Below are 16,978 nucleotides of genomic sequence, written 5' to 3'. Positions count from 1 at the left end.
TTTTCGGTGCTGAAGACTTAGGGTCAGAATGTTCTTTAGACCAGACCGTGTCTTTGAAGCTTTCTGTAGGGTCTTGAATTCTTTAGCTTTTGGTATAGGAATTTGTGGCTCCGAAGAATTTTTTGGCTCCGAATGCTTGTCCTTTGTTTTGACGCCTTTGGCATCGAGGCTGTTTTTCATCCCAATGAAGAACGGAGTGGCACATCTTTGGTTTTGGGCTTCGGTGTCTAAGGTGATTTTTCGGCACCGGAATGGGGTTGGCTCGAGCCGGAAGTGTGAGAAAGTGGCTCTATATATACTGGACCAGAATGAGGTACAGTGTGTATTGAGTCCACAAATCCCACAGGTATAACAGAGGTCAAAGAAGTCAATATTATCCAATGTCAGGTAAGTGAGTTATCGGTTTACAGGTGAGTACTTGGCTGGTGAAGTTAGGGTTCTGGGCACTGACTCAGGGGTCCCCCAGGGTCAGGTAAGTACAGTTGGTTCACCCCCAGTGGCACAGGGGCGGCCGGGTGCAGAGGTATTTAGGCCCAATGTTATCCAATGAGGCCTCCGGTTGGTGGCTACTGGCTAGCAGGCCACGCAGCTGTGGGAGCTGGGCTCCTGGTAACTTGTTCAGGGCAAATGGGGAAGTAGGTTAGGACCAAGTTTGCACTGCCAGGTGCACTCTGGTGGCTGGGTGCAGGGTGCTTTTGAGCCGTCAGACGCTCAATGTTATTCAATGAGGAACTTGAAAAGGTACCAAAGGCAGCAGGCTCGGGGATGAAGGATCTTCTGGAGCGACCAACACTTCGAGGGGTAGGTTGGGATCTTGGAGGATAGGTAGGCACCCAAGAGTTGGGCACAGGGGGCCGTGGGGCGCCGGGGTGTTTTGAGGTCAGGAAATCTTACCCCTTGCTGGTCCCAGTCAGAGGGGTCCTCTGTCCTGAGGCTGCAGGCGTAGTCAGGGTCGTCGATGAGGGTCTTTGGGCACTGGACTTCGGGTCCCAGTCGCAGGGGAGACGTCCTAGTGGTCCTGGATCACTCTGGCACGGGCCGGGCTCGGCTGGTGCAGATTATTCCGGAGCTACCTGGCTGGCACCAGGGGTGTTGTTGAAGTAGAGCCTCTGCTGATGGGAGTCCCAGGCTTTAAGAGGGTCAAGGCAGGCAGGTCCTCTGGGTGTCCCAAGGTGGCTGTCCGCAGGAGTCGCCGGGATTAGGCAGGAGCAGGTTCCAGGATCGACAGGCCGGTAGGGCTGGGGCCAAGTCAGTTGTCGTCCTGTAAGCAGCTGCACGGCGGGTCTTTTTCTTGATCTTATTTCTACTTTTCATATCGGTATCTAAGGAAGGAAGGTTCAGGGAGCCCCTAAATACTGAATTTAGGGGCGTTACAGGTAGGGCAAGGACAGGGAACAATGGGTCCCTGTCCTGGGGTGAGTACACCCCTAGTCTGCTCCTCTCCTGTGGGAGGGGTGCAGGAGCCTAGCTGGGATTGGGCAGGGCTCCCCATCTACAAAATGGCCGGAGCCCGGGGTCGTGCTTCACCTAGTCTCCCCCTCCTGAGGGGTGGGGTTGGCACAGGCTGGCACACCCCCTTCCTGACATAGCTTTTCCCGCCAGAGTGGGGGTTAGAACTGGTGGGGGCCAGTTGCTGGGTATAGCAAATGGTCTGGAGAAGCTCACAGAGGCGGCATGCCTTTGAAGCTTCCCCCTGCCCATCCTGGGGGAGGAGACCTAGCACCTCGCCAAGGATGTACATTGTTGCAGGCCCAGGAGAGCGGGGGCTCTCGACCCAGGGGTCCAGCAACATGTCTGCTGTGTGGCAGCCTCTGCAGCCACTCCGCCCAGACGTTAATTGTAGATTAGGATTTCAGAGGGCATCTCTAAGATGCCCTCTGGTGCATTTTACATTAAATCCCACACTGGCATCAGTGCGGGTTTAATGTACTGAGAAGTTTGGTACCAAACTTGTCAGTCTTCAGTGTAGCCATAATGGTGCTGTGGAGTTAGTAATGACAACCTCCGAGCACCATATACTCTTAATGGCATCACTGCACTTACAGTGCCCAGGAATTACCCTGGGTACTGTCGGGGTACAGGGCTCACGCACCTGTGCCCACACCTCTGGCATAGGGCACTCAGCTAGAGGGGTGACTGAAGTATGCTAGGGCAGTGGGGTCTGTGGGCATGGCACACAGGGATGTGTGCCATGTTGACTCTTGGTTTAGTTCTGTACTTAGGCACTCAGCCTGCAAAGGCAGTGTGTGGGTGCCAGGGTACAGGGCCCTTGAGGGTGGCACAATAAATGCTGCAGCCCTCAGGAGTCTTCTCTGGTCACCATGCCCTGGGTACCTAGGGTACCATTTCCTAGGGGCTGATAGGTGGCCAGAGATGCCAATTGGGTTTTTAGTTTCAGCCCAGTTTTAGGGAAGGAGCACAGGCCCTGGGTACCTTGTTGGCAGGAACCCAGGGCACACTCAGTCAAAGCACATCAGCAGTTCAGAAAAAAGTGGGGGCATACCAAGGCAAGAAAGATGGCACTTTCTCACACTGACACTACACAAAAAAAGAGGTAGTGTGCAGCATGTGATCTACAACACATGCTGCAAACACTTTAACACCGACTTAACAGGGTTTCCAGTCGGAAGATGGGTAGATTCATGCGACTATATGAAAGTTTCAATACTGAAGAATTTCAAAACTCCTGTGCATGGAAAAAGTGTGTCTTTATTTGCAGAAACGACCACCTCTCAACCCATATATTGCTTGGGTTTTACATATATCTGAAATAATTTAAAAAAAAAAAATTGCAAGAATAAATTAAACACTCATTCCACTATCTCTCTCGAACCCAAATAAGAAAATCTCAAAATCTCTTAAAAGACTTTAGTAATATTTATCAAAATACAAATTGAAAGCTAAATTATGCTGCATGTAAGTAACGTTTTACTGGCTTTTCACGTCTGTGGTAAATACCTACTGCTGGTGTTTTTACATTCTATTAAGTGGCCCAAAATTTGTGATCCCATATAAACACCGTAGCTAGACCTAGAAACGATAATATTAAACAATTAGCTAAATCTAAAGTAAGTTGCTATGGGACAGGCTATAGGTGAATCACCTGTATTTAACAGTTATCGGTTTAGGAAAATGTGCAACAAAAAACACATTGGCTGTAGCTTGGCTATCTTACATGACTGTAGTTCATAGCAAATCGTTGTAGTTTGCTTAATTGGTATATGGTTTCTTTAAGGAATGCAGGATTTCAAACTGACTAAAAACTGCGTGACAAGGCATATTGGTTGATCAGAATAGTTCCATGTGGCACTGAGAAGTTAGAGACCCGACATGAACATGCATGAGAGGCAATGTTAGAAATCTTTATTTTTTCACATGTCAAAAGCGCAAAATGTTTACCTCACTCTGGACGAGGAGTGAAGTGTTCTATGTAAGAAGCAGGAATTTTGTTGCAGCTCTCCTTCCTTACTCCCCACCGCCCCAATTCCCCCCCCCCCCCCCCAAAAAAAAAACACTGTTTGGCCCATTTGTGACTATTGGAGGCTGGTTTTCAAATCTGACAGTGTACTGAAGACTGCTAACCTGGCCAGCTCAGTGCCATTGCTCTTTCCCCTAAAACAAGCAAAGTTCATTGTAACCCAATTGGCCTGGATTTTAGCACCACTGTAAGTCCCTAGGAAATGGTACCCCTGGTACCTAGGGCATGGGTACTAGAGAGGGTCACTAAGGGCTGCATGTCTTATGCCACCCTAAGGGACCCATTGCATGTAGGCTGTCATTGCATCCTGCATGCCATGAAGAAAACCATGAGTGGAAACACGACATTGTACACTCACTATGTGCCATACCAAAGTCACTGCATGTAATATATGTAGGTCACCCCTACAGCATGCCTTGTAGCTCTAAGACTAGGTGCTTAATATTACATGTCAGGGCATATCTGCATGAGCAGATAAGCCCATGTGCTGTCTAGTTCAATTACTAGGTGGTACAAGTGAGCAGGGAAGCCTTCTTAAGTATATATACTGGGCACTGGACATTACTAGTTCCCCAGCAACATGGCCTCACTGCAAATACTGGTGTTTGGTGTCAAACACTGCCTTAATAAATCTGTAATGATGCCTGTACTACATTTATTATGGCATGCGCCCAGAGAGTACCTTAGAGGTGTCCCCTGAAACCTTACTAGTTTTCTAGATGAGGGGAAGGATCTTTCTGCCTGCCACCACAGACCTGTTTCTGAGCCCCTGCTTGGTGGAACCAGCACTCTGAGGTCAGCAACAATGCCTGCTCTGGCAGGAGGTGTAATCACCTACTTCAGCAGGACGGCTAGTGAATCTGCCTTTAATATGCGACCCCCGGCTTACCCTAGACCTGGGAGATTTCACCCCCTCCCGGAGACCCATTTGGCACCAGGACAGGTGGCAAATTAAGCTAGTCATAAGGCGTGTTCACTTTCAGACTAGTTACACCCCTAAAGTGGCCTGCGTAAAGTGCACATAGAAAGAAAGTATTCTCCATCATGCTTTTAGAGGAATTAGTAACTCTGGGACAGCGTTATGCCCGTTACCCTCTGGAAGTGGTAATAGAGGGGGTGTAGTGACCAAGGATAAGTAGCACATTGGCTACTACCCTTCACCTTCACTTAACACCGCTAAATGTAGTATTTTGGTGGCCATGCTGCTTGTACTTTGCCAAGGCCGACTTCACAAAGTGCTGGACACCCTTAGAGGACCATCTCGCACGTCAACCAGGAACGATCTCCCTTGGGGTGGAGGAGCAACTTGCTTGTACCACCTTGCACTGACTACAGCTGCCAGGTCCAGCGTTCTGTAGACCCGCAGGCACACCGTGGGAGCAGCAACTCAGAAAAAGGTATTCATGCTCCAGGAAGTCAGATCAGTCTCCCCACTGAGTTTAAAGACGACAAGACCCCCAAGAGCTACCCAGCACCAACACCCTGGGTACAGGAGCAGTTGCAGAAGCCAAGGCTTGTTTCATGCCCAGTCTGGAAACCACCGACAACGGCCTACAGACTAGGGATGTCAGGATTCACAAGGAAAACACAGAGTGGCCCTACTGTCCTGCTTTGCCCCCTTCACCAGAACCCTAATGCACAGTGAAGGACTTGGACTGCGTGACACTGCCAGACAAAACACCTACGCTTCTGAGTCCCAAAGCCAGAGTCCACGGAAAAGGACGGTGTCCCTGTGCCCCCAGAAACCAATGCCTCAAATCTGACAGCTGTCATTTTCAACTGTTTCTACTGTAAATTTTGAAAACGTCTAAAGTACTTACCCGATTACGAAGTTCTTGGTGTCTAAAATTCTATAAGAATATCTGCATTTTTCTAAATTTGTCTCAAGTTTCTTCTTGAGCAGGTCTCATTTCTGGACTGTGTAAAATAAAATGTTTAACACTACCTTCCGATAAGCCTACACTGCTCGCCCACACCACCAAAGAGAGCGTTTCGGATTTTTAATTTAACCCCTGTAAGCCAATAAGGGTAGTCCGGACTTTCTACATAGTGTACCTCATTTTGGTGCACTACATAAGAAGTTCGCTACCTACATTATACAAAACAAATGTTACAAAAATAAACTGAAACAGAAATGTTAGTTTGTGTGCCACACCTTCTGACAGGGATAATAAGCAGGATGAGTGACTCAATGTTTCCAACAGAGCACAATACATTCTGGAATAAAGATAAAACTAAATTGCAGCATTACCCCAGAATGGCTGACAGGAGAACACTTAATCAGCACCTTGATAAGGAAACCTAATATTTTTACCCACCATTGTTTTTCTCAGATTCTTCTTCTGAGCTGCTTTCTTCATCACCGATTGAGATAGTGCCCAGAGTCTTCCTCTCTTTGGATTGGTCCTGTACCGAAATCTTTTCCTTGCTGCTCATCCGACACACCGAACTCCTTCAGAGAAGAAGATATCCCCCCCCAAGGAGGCAACTTAGTGAGCACCACAAATAAAGCATCGAAACCAGCAATACAACATGCGGCTACTGAACTAGAAAACCAACACATACCTTTCTAAGATCACCTTGCATTTTCCTGCGATATCATATGCCAAGACTACACACTGCAGATGGTGACTTTTTGCAGTGTTCTAAATAGTTGCTCACTTGCGGTTCTAAGCAATATATGCTCTAGAGGTATTACTCGTCTTGCAACTCTGATGGTGCTGCCCTCCTGCCCTTGATTTAGAGATCCTTTAGTGCCCATACTTTTAAACCTCTACCTTATCTCAGAATGATCCAGGGTTCAATGATGGTAATGTTGTATTTTTCCACCTGTACTTACATCCATGGAGGACCCTCTCATTCTTAGATTCTGGTTTAGTTTGAGCTTCCGAGTATCATCATCAAATATTGCATCCTTGGGATTCGTGGGCACTCTCACTCCTGCTAGACTTGGTGAAGACCACTAATCTCTGATGTTGAAACGCTGTGGGCTTGCATTGAGTCAGAATCCTGAACCAGATCAGACTTTCACTTTGCTGCTCCATGTGAACACTTGTGAGCACTATGTTTCAGGTGTTCCCATCGCTCGCAAGAGACACGAGCGACACCATGGAAGTGGAAACATTTTCCTAATCCCCCACTGAGGTATCTCTAAACTGCATTCCTGCTGTGGGATTGCGGGTGAGACCACTATCGCGCAGCAGGAATGCCCCTACGAGACACCAGGGATGTCTCTGCTGCGTGTAACTGCCCCTGAACAAGGGTAGGTCCTCGAAAATATTGGTGCATGTTTTGGCTGTTTCTGTCCCCCAGGGGGCAGATCACCCATGTTTTAGGTCTATATGCCCCCAAGGAGGGTCAGAAAACTACTAGACACCAGGGAGGTTTTATTTATGCATGTGTGGGACTGGCCCCTTGGGCAATGGTTGCTCCCCATTTGGAAACTGGCATCGCCTTTGTTTCCCTCTCACCCTAGGGGCAGATCAGCCTATTTTTTGGCTGATCTGACCCGAAGAAGGGGGCAGTAGGAAAGAGGGGAAGAAAACCACTAGGCACAGAATGTTTCTTTTATGTATGTTGGAAAGCAGCCTCCTGGACAAGGGTCACTGACCCGTATTGCCCACACGTCCTTTATTTTCCGTTCCCCAGGGGCCGAATTTGACTTTTCTTTTTAGGACAATTTGCCCACCAAGCGGTGGTGGGGTGAGATGGGGCAATGGGGTGGGGGACGGTGGACTGTTAACTGCTCAACACTAGGCTTACATTTCTGTATGCGGGAGGAGCTGCCCCTGGGCTAAAGATCACTTTCCTCATGGGTATCAATTTTATGCCTTTGCTTTAGGCCCCCCTTGGGGGAAGATCAGATATTTGTGAAGCAGATTTGCTCCCACAAGCATACTTCATGGTGTTTTAGCATGTTAAGTGTTATTTCTTGTCATTTGAATCACTAGCTTAATGTTTTATTTATCCTTTTTATTGTAGTGCAAACCTTTTGATTTCCTTGGTAGCAACTCTGGCTTGGGGGTTTGTGTAAGAAAGTGGCTCTGTATATACTGGACCAAAGCAAGGTACAGTGTGCACAGAGTTCACAGTCCCCAGAGGTTTGGCAGAGGCTAAGGTTAGATATAAGGTTAGATAGAACTTTAATCTCTACAGTGGTAGCTTGGTCGAGCAGAAAGGCAGTATCAGAGGACAATGTAAAAAAGTTGTTGTACGCACTCAGTCAGCAACTGGTCTCACACACTCAAACTGAACTCTGGCCAATGGTTTGTATAAAAAAATATATAGTTTTATTTGAGAACCAACAATAGGTATCAAAATACGCCATCTCAGAATGAGTTACTTTAGTTAAATACTTTTCAAATAGGCAATAGACTTTTGAGTACAATAGTTACAGTTGTTGCAATAGGCAACACAATTTCAAACACAATGTGACGTTGAGCTCAATGGGAATTTCTAGTTAAATGCAATTAATGACTTTATGGATTTCTTTTCTAACCACAAGACTGGATCTTAGATTTAGTCCTGGGACATGTCCTGTAAACAGTTGAGTAAAAGCGTTTTGGTCCCAGTTGTGAGTTTAAGGAATATTATTGTATTTTAAAAGTTGACACTTTGAAACTTTTTTCACATAGAATCATCAATGGTATCCTATGGGAGGAAATTCAGCTAGCAGGTAAGTAGTGTTGTTACTTTTTCTTACTCAGTGTTGGATCCTGGATCCAGCACTGGTGCATCTCCTGTAAACAATTAAAATAATGTGTTTGTGAGACACAGGCAATTTTTAGCTAATATTTATAAGTTTCAAAAATCAACACTTAGAAACTTTTTCAGCAAAGCCAGGCAATGTTATCCTATGGAAGGAAATTTGAGTTACCGGTAATTACCGTTATAATTACTTTTCAGGGTTAGTGCTGGGCACAAAGATCCATCACTGGGATCTCTACTGATAACAGTTGAGTTTTCGTGATTCAGCTGATTTTAGATGAATATTTTAAAGTTTCAAAACTCCACACTAAAAGAATTTCCAAGTAAAACCAGTCAATGTTACCCTATGAAAGAAAAGTGAGTAATCAGCTTTTGGGTAAGTACTGGACTGGCAGAGTTAAGGTTCTGGGCATAGACTCAGGGTCCGATAGGTACACCCTCAGCGGCACAGGGGCAGCCGGGTGCAGAGAGTTAGGCCCAAGGGAGCTGGGCTCCTGGTCACTTGCTTAGGGCAAATGGGGAAGTAGATTAGGACAGAGTTTGCACTCCCAGGGGCGGCTGGACACAGGGTGCTTTTGAGCCGTCGGGCGCTTAATGTTATTCAATGGGAAAGCTGGAAGTTGAACAAAGGCTGCAGGCTCGGGACAGATTCTTCAGATTCGACCACCACTTCACGCGGTAAGTTGGGATCTAGGAGGATAGGTAGACACCCAGGAGTTGGGCACAGGGGGCCGTGGGGTGCCGGGTGCAGGGGGGTCTTTTGCCGTCAGGAAATCTTACCTGTAGCTGATCGCAGCTGGAGGGGTCCCTTGTTGTGAGGCTGCAGGCTTCATCTCGGTCGTCGAGGAGGGTTCTTGGGCACTGGATTCGTGGTCACAATTGCCAGGAAGACGTCCTTGTGGTCTTTGTCCACACTGGCACAGGCCGGACTCGGCAGGTGCAGTGTGCTGGATTCGCGGTTCCTGGCTGGCACCAGGGGTGTTGCTTGTTTGAGCAGTACCACTGCTCGTGGGTGTCCCAGTCTTGGTAGAGTCACAAGGCAGTCAAGGTCCTTCGGGGTTTTTGAGGTTGCTGACCACGGAAGGCGCTGGGGTTTAGCAGGAACAAGTTCGAGGGTCGACAGGCCTGTAGGGCTGGGGCCAAGTCAGTTAGTGTTGTCCTCTTAGCAGCTGCACAGCAGGTCTCATTGTTTCTTGATCTTCTTGCTTGTTGTTTGTAAAGATGGGGTCCAGTATGTGTTCTGCAGTCTGTTGGTTCTGTGACGAGCTGGGTGAGTCAAATGTTGCTCAGGCTGCTGAGGAGTGCTCTGGAGCAGGGGTCGTTTCGGCCTTCCAGGAGAAAATTGTGGTCACAGAGAAGGTAGAATCTGGAGTCCATGCTAAGCAGTGTCACAGTCAGAAATGAAGTTGGTAAATGTGGCTCGTGAACAGGTTTGTCAGTAGGCGAGGGTTGCATGCAGGGTGAATTTTTCAGGGATTTGCAGCTTGAAGTGCAGGGGTTCCATGAATGTGGTGGTGTTCTTTGTTTATGTTGTGCGTTTGATGGATTCCTTGTGGATGATATAGAGTCCTCCTTCTGGCTAGTGAAGGGCCAGGGTTGTGGAATTAATATTGCCCGACACATGTGGTTTTCTGTAAAGGACAAGAAGATTTAATGTGCATTTTGCCTGACTGACAACTAGATAATAACTAACCATAAGAGGGAGGAATCTGTGGCACTCTCGTGCTCACAGGCAATCAAAAGGCATCATGAAGTTCAATCAGATTGAGAAAAGTATCAAGGCCTGTAATGGACTAGAAGACCAAGATTCTAGCCTTGTGTTGGCCCAGGAAACATGTAAATCCATTCTCCTGAAAACTGCATTCCTGCTGAGAGGATGTGTTTAGGGCCAGGCACTGTTACTATTGGCCTCGAGGCGCCACAGACTGTTCGTGAGGCGGTGGAGATGGAGGGAAAAGACAACTCCCTTCCGCAGAATATACCTTCAGAAGCAGCTGGTAAACGATTGGGGTGCTGGGAGAGGTTCTCTCCACACCTTATCTATTTGCTCTCACCTGGAATGTTTAGGACTGAGTCTCCGGCAGGCCTCTTGTTGCAGCTTGCTCCTCCTGGGTCTGACGTTTGTGGCTCTGCCCGAGCTATTAGTTCCTCCAGGGCCTCCGACACATGCCCTCGTAGCTCCTTATGTTGTTGCTTTCTCCCAACAGGGCTCCAATATCCGCCCCAGGCACGCTGGTCTCTTTTTCCCTCCCCATCAGGTTTCCTACCCTCATTTAACAATTAATGCTCTTGCACTCATTCTTTCCCCTCTGACCCATGTCCTCACATATTTGCTCCTGCCAGGCCGCTGATGCCCGTGAACAATACTCAGACTCTAAAGGGGGCATAGGTTTCTGTGCAAGGCATATGGAGAGAATCACTGCAGCACAGTATCCCTCACAAACCGTCTTTGGAAGGCTATTTATTTACTTTACAATTGCCAACATTAATGAACCCACTACCTGCAGTAAAACAGTCCTAAACAAGCAGGGCATCGGCTGTAAACCAGTTAGAGAGGGAATCAAAACCTTAAATACAGGCTAGGTGATTTAGACTACATTGCTCCCTTCGTCCATGATCAGAAAGCATGTGTTGAACTGGTCTGTTATTTCCATATGTTAACTCCAGAAGGCAAGTCTACCTTCTTAATGACACTTCAACTGCCTGACATCATGCACTGACCAGGTAACAAAATATACAATTTGGGAAGTGTTTTGCTTTACGGTAGGCCTGCTGAATGGGTTTGCTATAGTTTGAGAGTGTCTGCAGGTTGTGTGTTAGTCTACAGGGTTCGCATTTCTGTAAGGTATGTGTTATCAGCCGATCATGAAGGGTGGAATCGTGCGCGTTTGGAGGGTGCCTGTGTTTGACATTGCAGTGCTGAGTGTATGTGTGCAGGGTGCTGAGTGTATGTGTGCAGGGGTACACGTGTCTGCATTGGGTTGTGTGCACAAAGTGTGTGTGTGTGTGTGTGTGTGTGTGGGTGTGTGGGTGTGTGTGTGTGTCTCTCTCTCTCAAGGTGTGTCTCTGTGCCCGAGTAGGTGTCTGTAGGGACTTTCTCTGCAGACTGTCTGTGAAAAGGGGGTTTGTCTTTCTTTTCAATGATGTGTGCTCTGTTCCGGGGTATGTGTGTATCAGTGCCAGTCTGTGTGGGTGTCACTGCCAGAGTGTGTCAGTCTGTGCAGGGAGGCTTTGTGAGTCTGCCAGAGAAACGGTGTAGTATGGTTACTGTGCCTTTACAGGTGTGTCTGACGAGAATTGTGAGTCTGCAGCGTTGTGTGCGCACAGAGTTTCATGTGTGTTTGCACTAATGTGTATGTCTCCGACGGGCTCATCCATCTATGTAGTGGAGGTGTGTGTTTCTTCTGTGTGGTTTGTTCAATTGTGCAATGGGTTTGTGTGTGCAGTTCGAGGGATGCGGAGTCGCAGTGCTACTTCTGGTCCAATGAAGGACTACAAATGGGTTGGACTATTGTAGACATGCCTTTCCCATGTTCCTTAGGGCTGTTGAATAACATTAACCCATAATCAAGCTGTTCACATTTTGCCCAATATATTACTCTTAAGCAAACTGGCATCATTGTACCCAAATATTTTCCTGTGAGAAAAGCGAAAAAAAATAATGAATTGGAAAGTAATTTGCTTCAAAATCATGTTGCGGAGCCGAAGAGATCATAGTTTTAAAAAAAAAGCATTAAATGCTGTGAGCTATCGTCAGGGTCTTCAATCACTGACCAACAGAGACAACACAATTTAATGTTTAATCTCTGCCGTATTGCTGCTGCCTGTTGAACTGTGAGGATCGCCTTCGACCTTTGTTTAGCCAGGACTGCTGTGTTAAGTGAACTTCATGTAAAAGTGACCGAGGGCCTGCCAATCGTTTAAATATACAGAGAACTGAAGTACAGACTAGATGTACGTGTTTATCAGCAGTGCCACCTCTAAAGTTACACAGGGAGAGACAAAATCAGTCTATTCCTGTCTTTACAGATGATTGCACTCAGCGCTACCATCTACTTGAATTTGAGGCCCATTTAAACTCCATGATCTTCATTAATCTATAAGAAAGGGTATTCATGATTTGATTTGTTTGTACGGAGGATGGTCTCCATAACGCAAGCCTAGAGACCGAAACGTCGACTGCGCTTGTTCCACCGCTTGTAATGATAGAATCTGTAAATAGGTGGATAAGCTACAACAATTGCTGCAAATAGGCTGTTTTATTGATATTTTTCCTATTGTAGCTTTTGCAACAAATAATATACCCATGTATATTTTATTCTTGTTTTGTGAATAATTAAACAAACAGAACTTTTCCATACACCCTGCTATTGCTCTATCTTTTTATTACCGTCTGGTATTACCTCTATTTGTCTAAAAACTTTGTCTGACACAAATTGTGCATCAGTGGTGTCAAATGTTTAGGACTACAAAATAATATATAATTCTGAATATTCAACAGTTTAACAAAAACCCTTGACGGCACAATTACCCTTTCATACCTATCGCCCAAGCCCTCAAGGGTATATTGGGTTGCTCATTCTTAGTTGACACGGTTCTCACATACATCATTTATCACTATTTATTCTACTATTGCAATACAATGACATATTCTATATTAATAGAATTTATTAGCTCCTCCGTTAATGAGCTACCCTCAATCGTATTAGTGACTACGAGAAAGGTTAATTTTTTTTCCCTTATAGGCGTTCTCCATGTGCTTTTTTCACAGCTGTGTTAGCGCCATCATTCAGAGCACCTTCTCGTAGTGAAAGATTTTTTTCATCACCGGGAGAGGGAATTTACATTGGGAACTTAAGTGTGAGAGCGCTTCAGATTCGCCCATAAGCTCCTCAGTTGTGAGGGAGCTTTTTGCAGCTTCCTTTGCAGTAAAGAGTGACTGAAGTTATTAATGCTCCCTTATTATCCCTCTGTTTCTATAGGTGGCTTTAAAGGAGAACCTTCCATTTCATCATTGTATTAGGATTCCTCTCATATGCCTCCATCACCCGGCTAACGCTATGGTCCCAATATCATAGCTGATCTCATAACCAAGTGTATGCATATTCTGCAAATTAATTGCTACCGTGCTATTCAAATTATATAAAAGCCACAATGGGAAAAAAAAACTCAAAGTTCAAGGAGACAATTTTCAACAATTGAATAAACGCCACTTTTTTATGAAACAAACAAAACACCAGTCTCCTCTCATTTGTGGTATTGGACAGCATTCCCAAAAGAGAGAGGGGTTATGAGATCAGCTATGATATTGGGACCATAGCGTTAGCCGGGTGATGCAGGCATATGAGAGGAATCCGAATACAATGATGATTCCGTTGCAACTATGACTTATGGGATATCTAGTTTTTGTTTTTTGGTTTTAATATACCAGGTGTATTTACCAATATGGGTTTAAACATGAACACGTCGATATGGCTGTGATTGTAGTGAATTTAACTGAGATCACAATTAGGTTGAATATTGCAGATTCAATAATTTTGAATAGCATAATTTCAGCGTCCAAGTTTACAATGTTTTTTGATTTTTGAAAAGTTGAATAAGGCTGGTTTTAAGAATGGTATATTTAATATATAATACCACCGTATGAATCAAAATGGGAGTAGGTTTTCACTTTTTGGTGTCGCATGACGTAATGTTTTTTGTATATATCTTTATTGATTCAACACAGACTCACTCGTGAACAAGTGGTTGCGGCTGCGAAACGCGTTGGGTGTTACTGCCATTAAAAATCTCTCCTGGAACGCACTTCAGCCTCAGCTTGTCGTGTTTGATATTCTGTGACGACTTCGTGTTGGATTTATTGGGGTTAGGCGAACCCTGCTGCGGCCCGCCATTAAGTGGCGCGGGCTCATTTTGCAATCAGTGTTAGATAGATCTATACACACACACATATATATATATATCTATATATATATATATATATTCAGGATGAGATCCCAGTTTCACCAGTCTTGTACTGAAAACATCCAGGCACTCACGAGCAGGGTTTTTCAAAAGCTTATTTATTTAAGCAATACCATCAACGCGTTTCGGGAGTCAGGCTCCCTTGATCACGATGTTTTTGCGTTGGTCTGAGCCTTCCTTTTCACACACAAGCAAGGTGATAAAAACAGTAAAAGGACTCACAATGAAACACTGTTGATGTAAATACAGCGGCCATCTTAACATTTCCCAAATGCATGTAACAGATATCAAAGTGAATACCATATTACAAGATCTCGCTAATCAATGCATTTATAAGGGAATGATTGAAAAACGCTCAAAATAAAAGAGATGTATACATCACCATCTCTTAAATGAAACGTTCACAATTTTTCAAAGTGCAAGTGCATATTTCATTTCATAGAAACATATTAGCTCCTTTGTGCAAAGCTGCGCATTTAAAGTGAGGCAAGTGCCTATTTCAATAGAGCATAACCCTATCTATGATGCGAGAAAGATTAATCTTTAACCATTTATGTTGTCAAAATATCTCGCTGTATTTGACTTAGCACAGTCCAGTCTCATGTGAATTCGTCCTGGCTCTAACTATCAAGTTTATGTTACTCCAACTTGTGGGAATTTTGCTAATGTTAATGCTGTCAAATGGTTCTACCTTATTAAAGTCATAAAGTGCAAGTGCTTTAGTCAACAGGCAAATATACACTGTAAACAAATTGACTGGATATTGCACGAAAGAAATCGAAAGTGCTAGTGCTTGAGGAGTACTTATTGTCCCAAATAAAGTGCAAATATTTCTATGTTTCTCATAGCGATTCATACCTATACACCATCCCCCTATGATATATTACTATAAATCACTTCGGGAATATCTTGGTCTCAGTAAAAAGTGCAAGTGCTTTAACTCAAAATACAGTACTTCATAGATGTAAACATTTCACTCAAATTGCACATTCGTAAACATTATTTCAAAGTGTCAGTGCATATCACAGAACAAAAACATCATTCCTACATTGCAATAAAACTATCCCAGAGCCAGCGTCTTTGAAAGACAAAAACCACCTCTATACATGATAATACAAAAAGAAGAAGCTCAGATTTGAACCATTAAAATCAAAAAGAAATTTTCACCAAAAGGAAATTTATGATGAGAAAATCTTAAAATACAGTTCAGGAATTATCGAGGTTTAGAAAACAGTTCATTATATTTACAATGTCAACCCAAGCAAGTGTATAGGTCTTCATCTACGTTCAGGCCCTGGGGATCCTTACAATTAAATTCTAATATAAAGTAAGTATCCAATCTCCTTAACTCACTTTTTCTATCCCCCCCTCTCTTCTTTTTTGGGACTTCTGCAATACAGGAGTATGACAGATCTTCGGGGTTACTTTGGTGATGGAGTTCGAAATGTCGGGCCACAGGGTAAGACCTATCCTGGTTGACTATTGCTCTTCTATGCTGTAAAATCCGTTGGTGTACTGGTAAGGTTGTACTTCCGATATAGATCTTAGGACAGGGACACTGTAGAAGATACACAACAAATTCACTTTTGCAAGTGATGGTGCTTTTAATTTTGACGGTTTTATTAAAAGTTGTTTTAAACTCAGTGCGATTCATACCATGTAGGCATGCTTTACACTTAAAACACTTTTTAAAACCGGGTTTTGGCCTCATCCAGTCAGCACCCCTCTTACGTTTATCTTCGAAATCACTACGGACAATTAGATCTTTTAGTGACTTGGATTTCCTATAGGTGATCTCTGGATTTCTCTTCACCTTGGAACCCAACACTGGATCATTTTTGATCAAATACCAATGTTTCCTAAGTATAGATCTAATTTCCTTGTGTTTGGTGTTATAGGTGGTGATAAATCTTGAGCTACCTTGATCTTGTTGTTTAGAATTCGATTTACGAGTTCTAGAGGGCTCAAAAAGTAAGGATTGGCTGGTTAGTTTTTTAGCTTTGCTGGCAGCACCTTTGAGACTGTCTTGCTATAACCCCTTTCAAGGAATCCAAGTCATTTCTTCTTCAATGGTGTTAAATTGTTCATCACTGCTGCATGTCCGTCTGGCCCTATAGTATTCCCCAAATGGAATGCTCCTTATCAGTGCAGTTGGATGAGCACTTTCAGCGTGCAGTATAGAATTGCCCGCAGTTTGTTTGCGGAACACAGTTGTCTCTAACTTATTGTTCAAAGAGGTGATTCTAATCGAGGAAATCAATCGAGACTTTACTAAAGTTCCCCACAAATTCCAGATTCAAAGAATTTTGATTAATCTCCTCAATAAAGGTACCGATTGATGCCTCCGTGCCCTGCCACAGCACGAAGACATCATCGATATAACGCACCCACGAAAGAATGTGCTCCGACCAATGATCTAGTGGGCCCCCTCTGAGCACCTGCTCCTCCCAGTAGCCGAGATGTAAGTTTGCATAACTGGGGGCAAAGCAGGTGCCCATCGCGGTACCTCGCTCCTGAATGTAAAGATCCTTACCAAACAGAAAAAAATTCTTGGATAAACACCATTCCATGATCTCAAGAATCATCCTATTTTGGGATGCAAAGCGTATTGGTCTTCTATTCAAATAGTGCTCACAAGCTTTGAAACCATCATTGTGTCTTATACTCGTATATAGAGTAGAAATGTCCAATGTCAATAGGATCATAGTAGTAGGATCCCAACAAATATCAAAAATACATTTTAAAAAATCAATTGAATCTTTTATGTATGACGGAAGTGTTCTGACAATAGGATTCAGGAAATAGTCTATATATCTAGATGCTTTCTCG

At 44.5% G+C, this 16,978-nt stretch overlaps 1 protein-coding gene across 1 annotated transcript in view; it reads right to left on the bottom strand.

Moving 5' to 3' along the window:
* LOC147701684 (uncharacterized) overlaps nt 1–16,978 on the bottom strand; it is a 761,267-nt gene that overhangs the window by 517,144 nt on the left and 227,145 nt on the right. Inside the window, exon 8 of the mRNA XM_086929358.1 lies at nt 5,797–5,930. Coding sequence (XP_086785484.1) covers nt 5,797–5,930 — 134 coding nt within the window. The remainder of the gene's footprint in view (nt 1–5,796; nt 5,931–16,978) is intronic.

This window comes from Lissotriton vulgaris, chromosome 7 (assembly GCF_964263255.1).
Source record: "Lissotriton vulgaris chromosome 7, aLisVul1.2, whole genome shotgun sequence".
In the NCBI taxonomy this organism is placed as follows: Eukaryota; Metazoa; Chordata; class Amphibia; order Caudata; family Salamandridae; genus Lissotriton; species Lissotriton vulgaris.
Note: the sequence above shows the minus strand (reverse complement) of the source record. Positions and strands in the feature narration are given on the sequence as shown.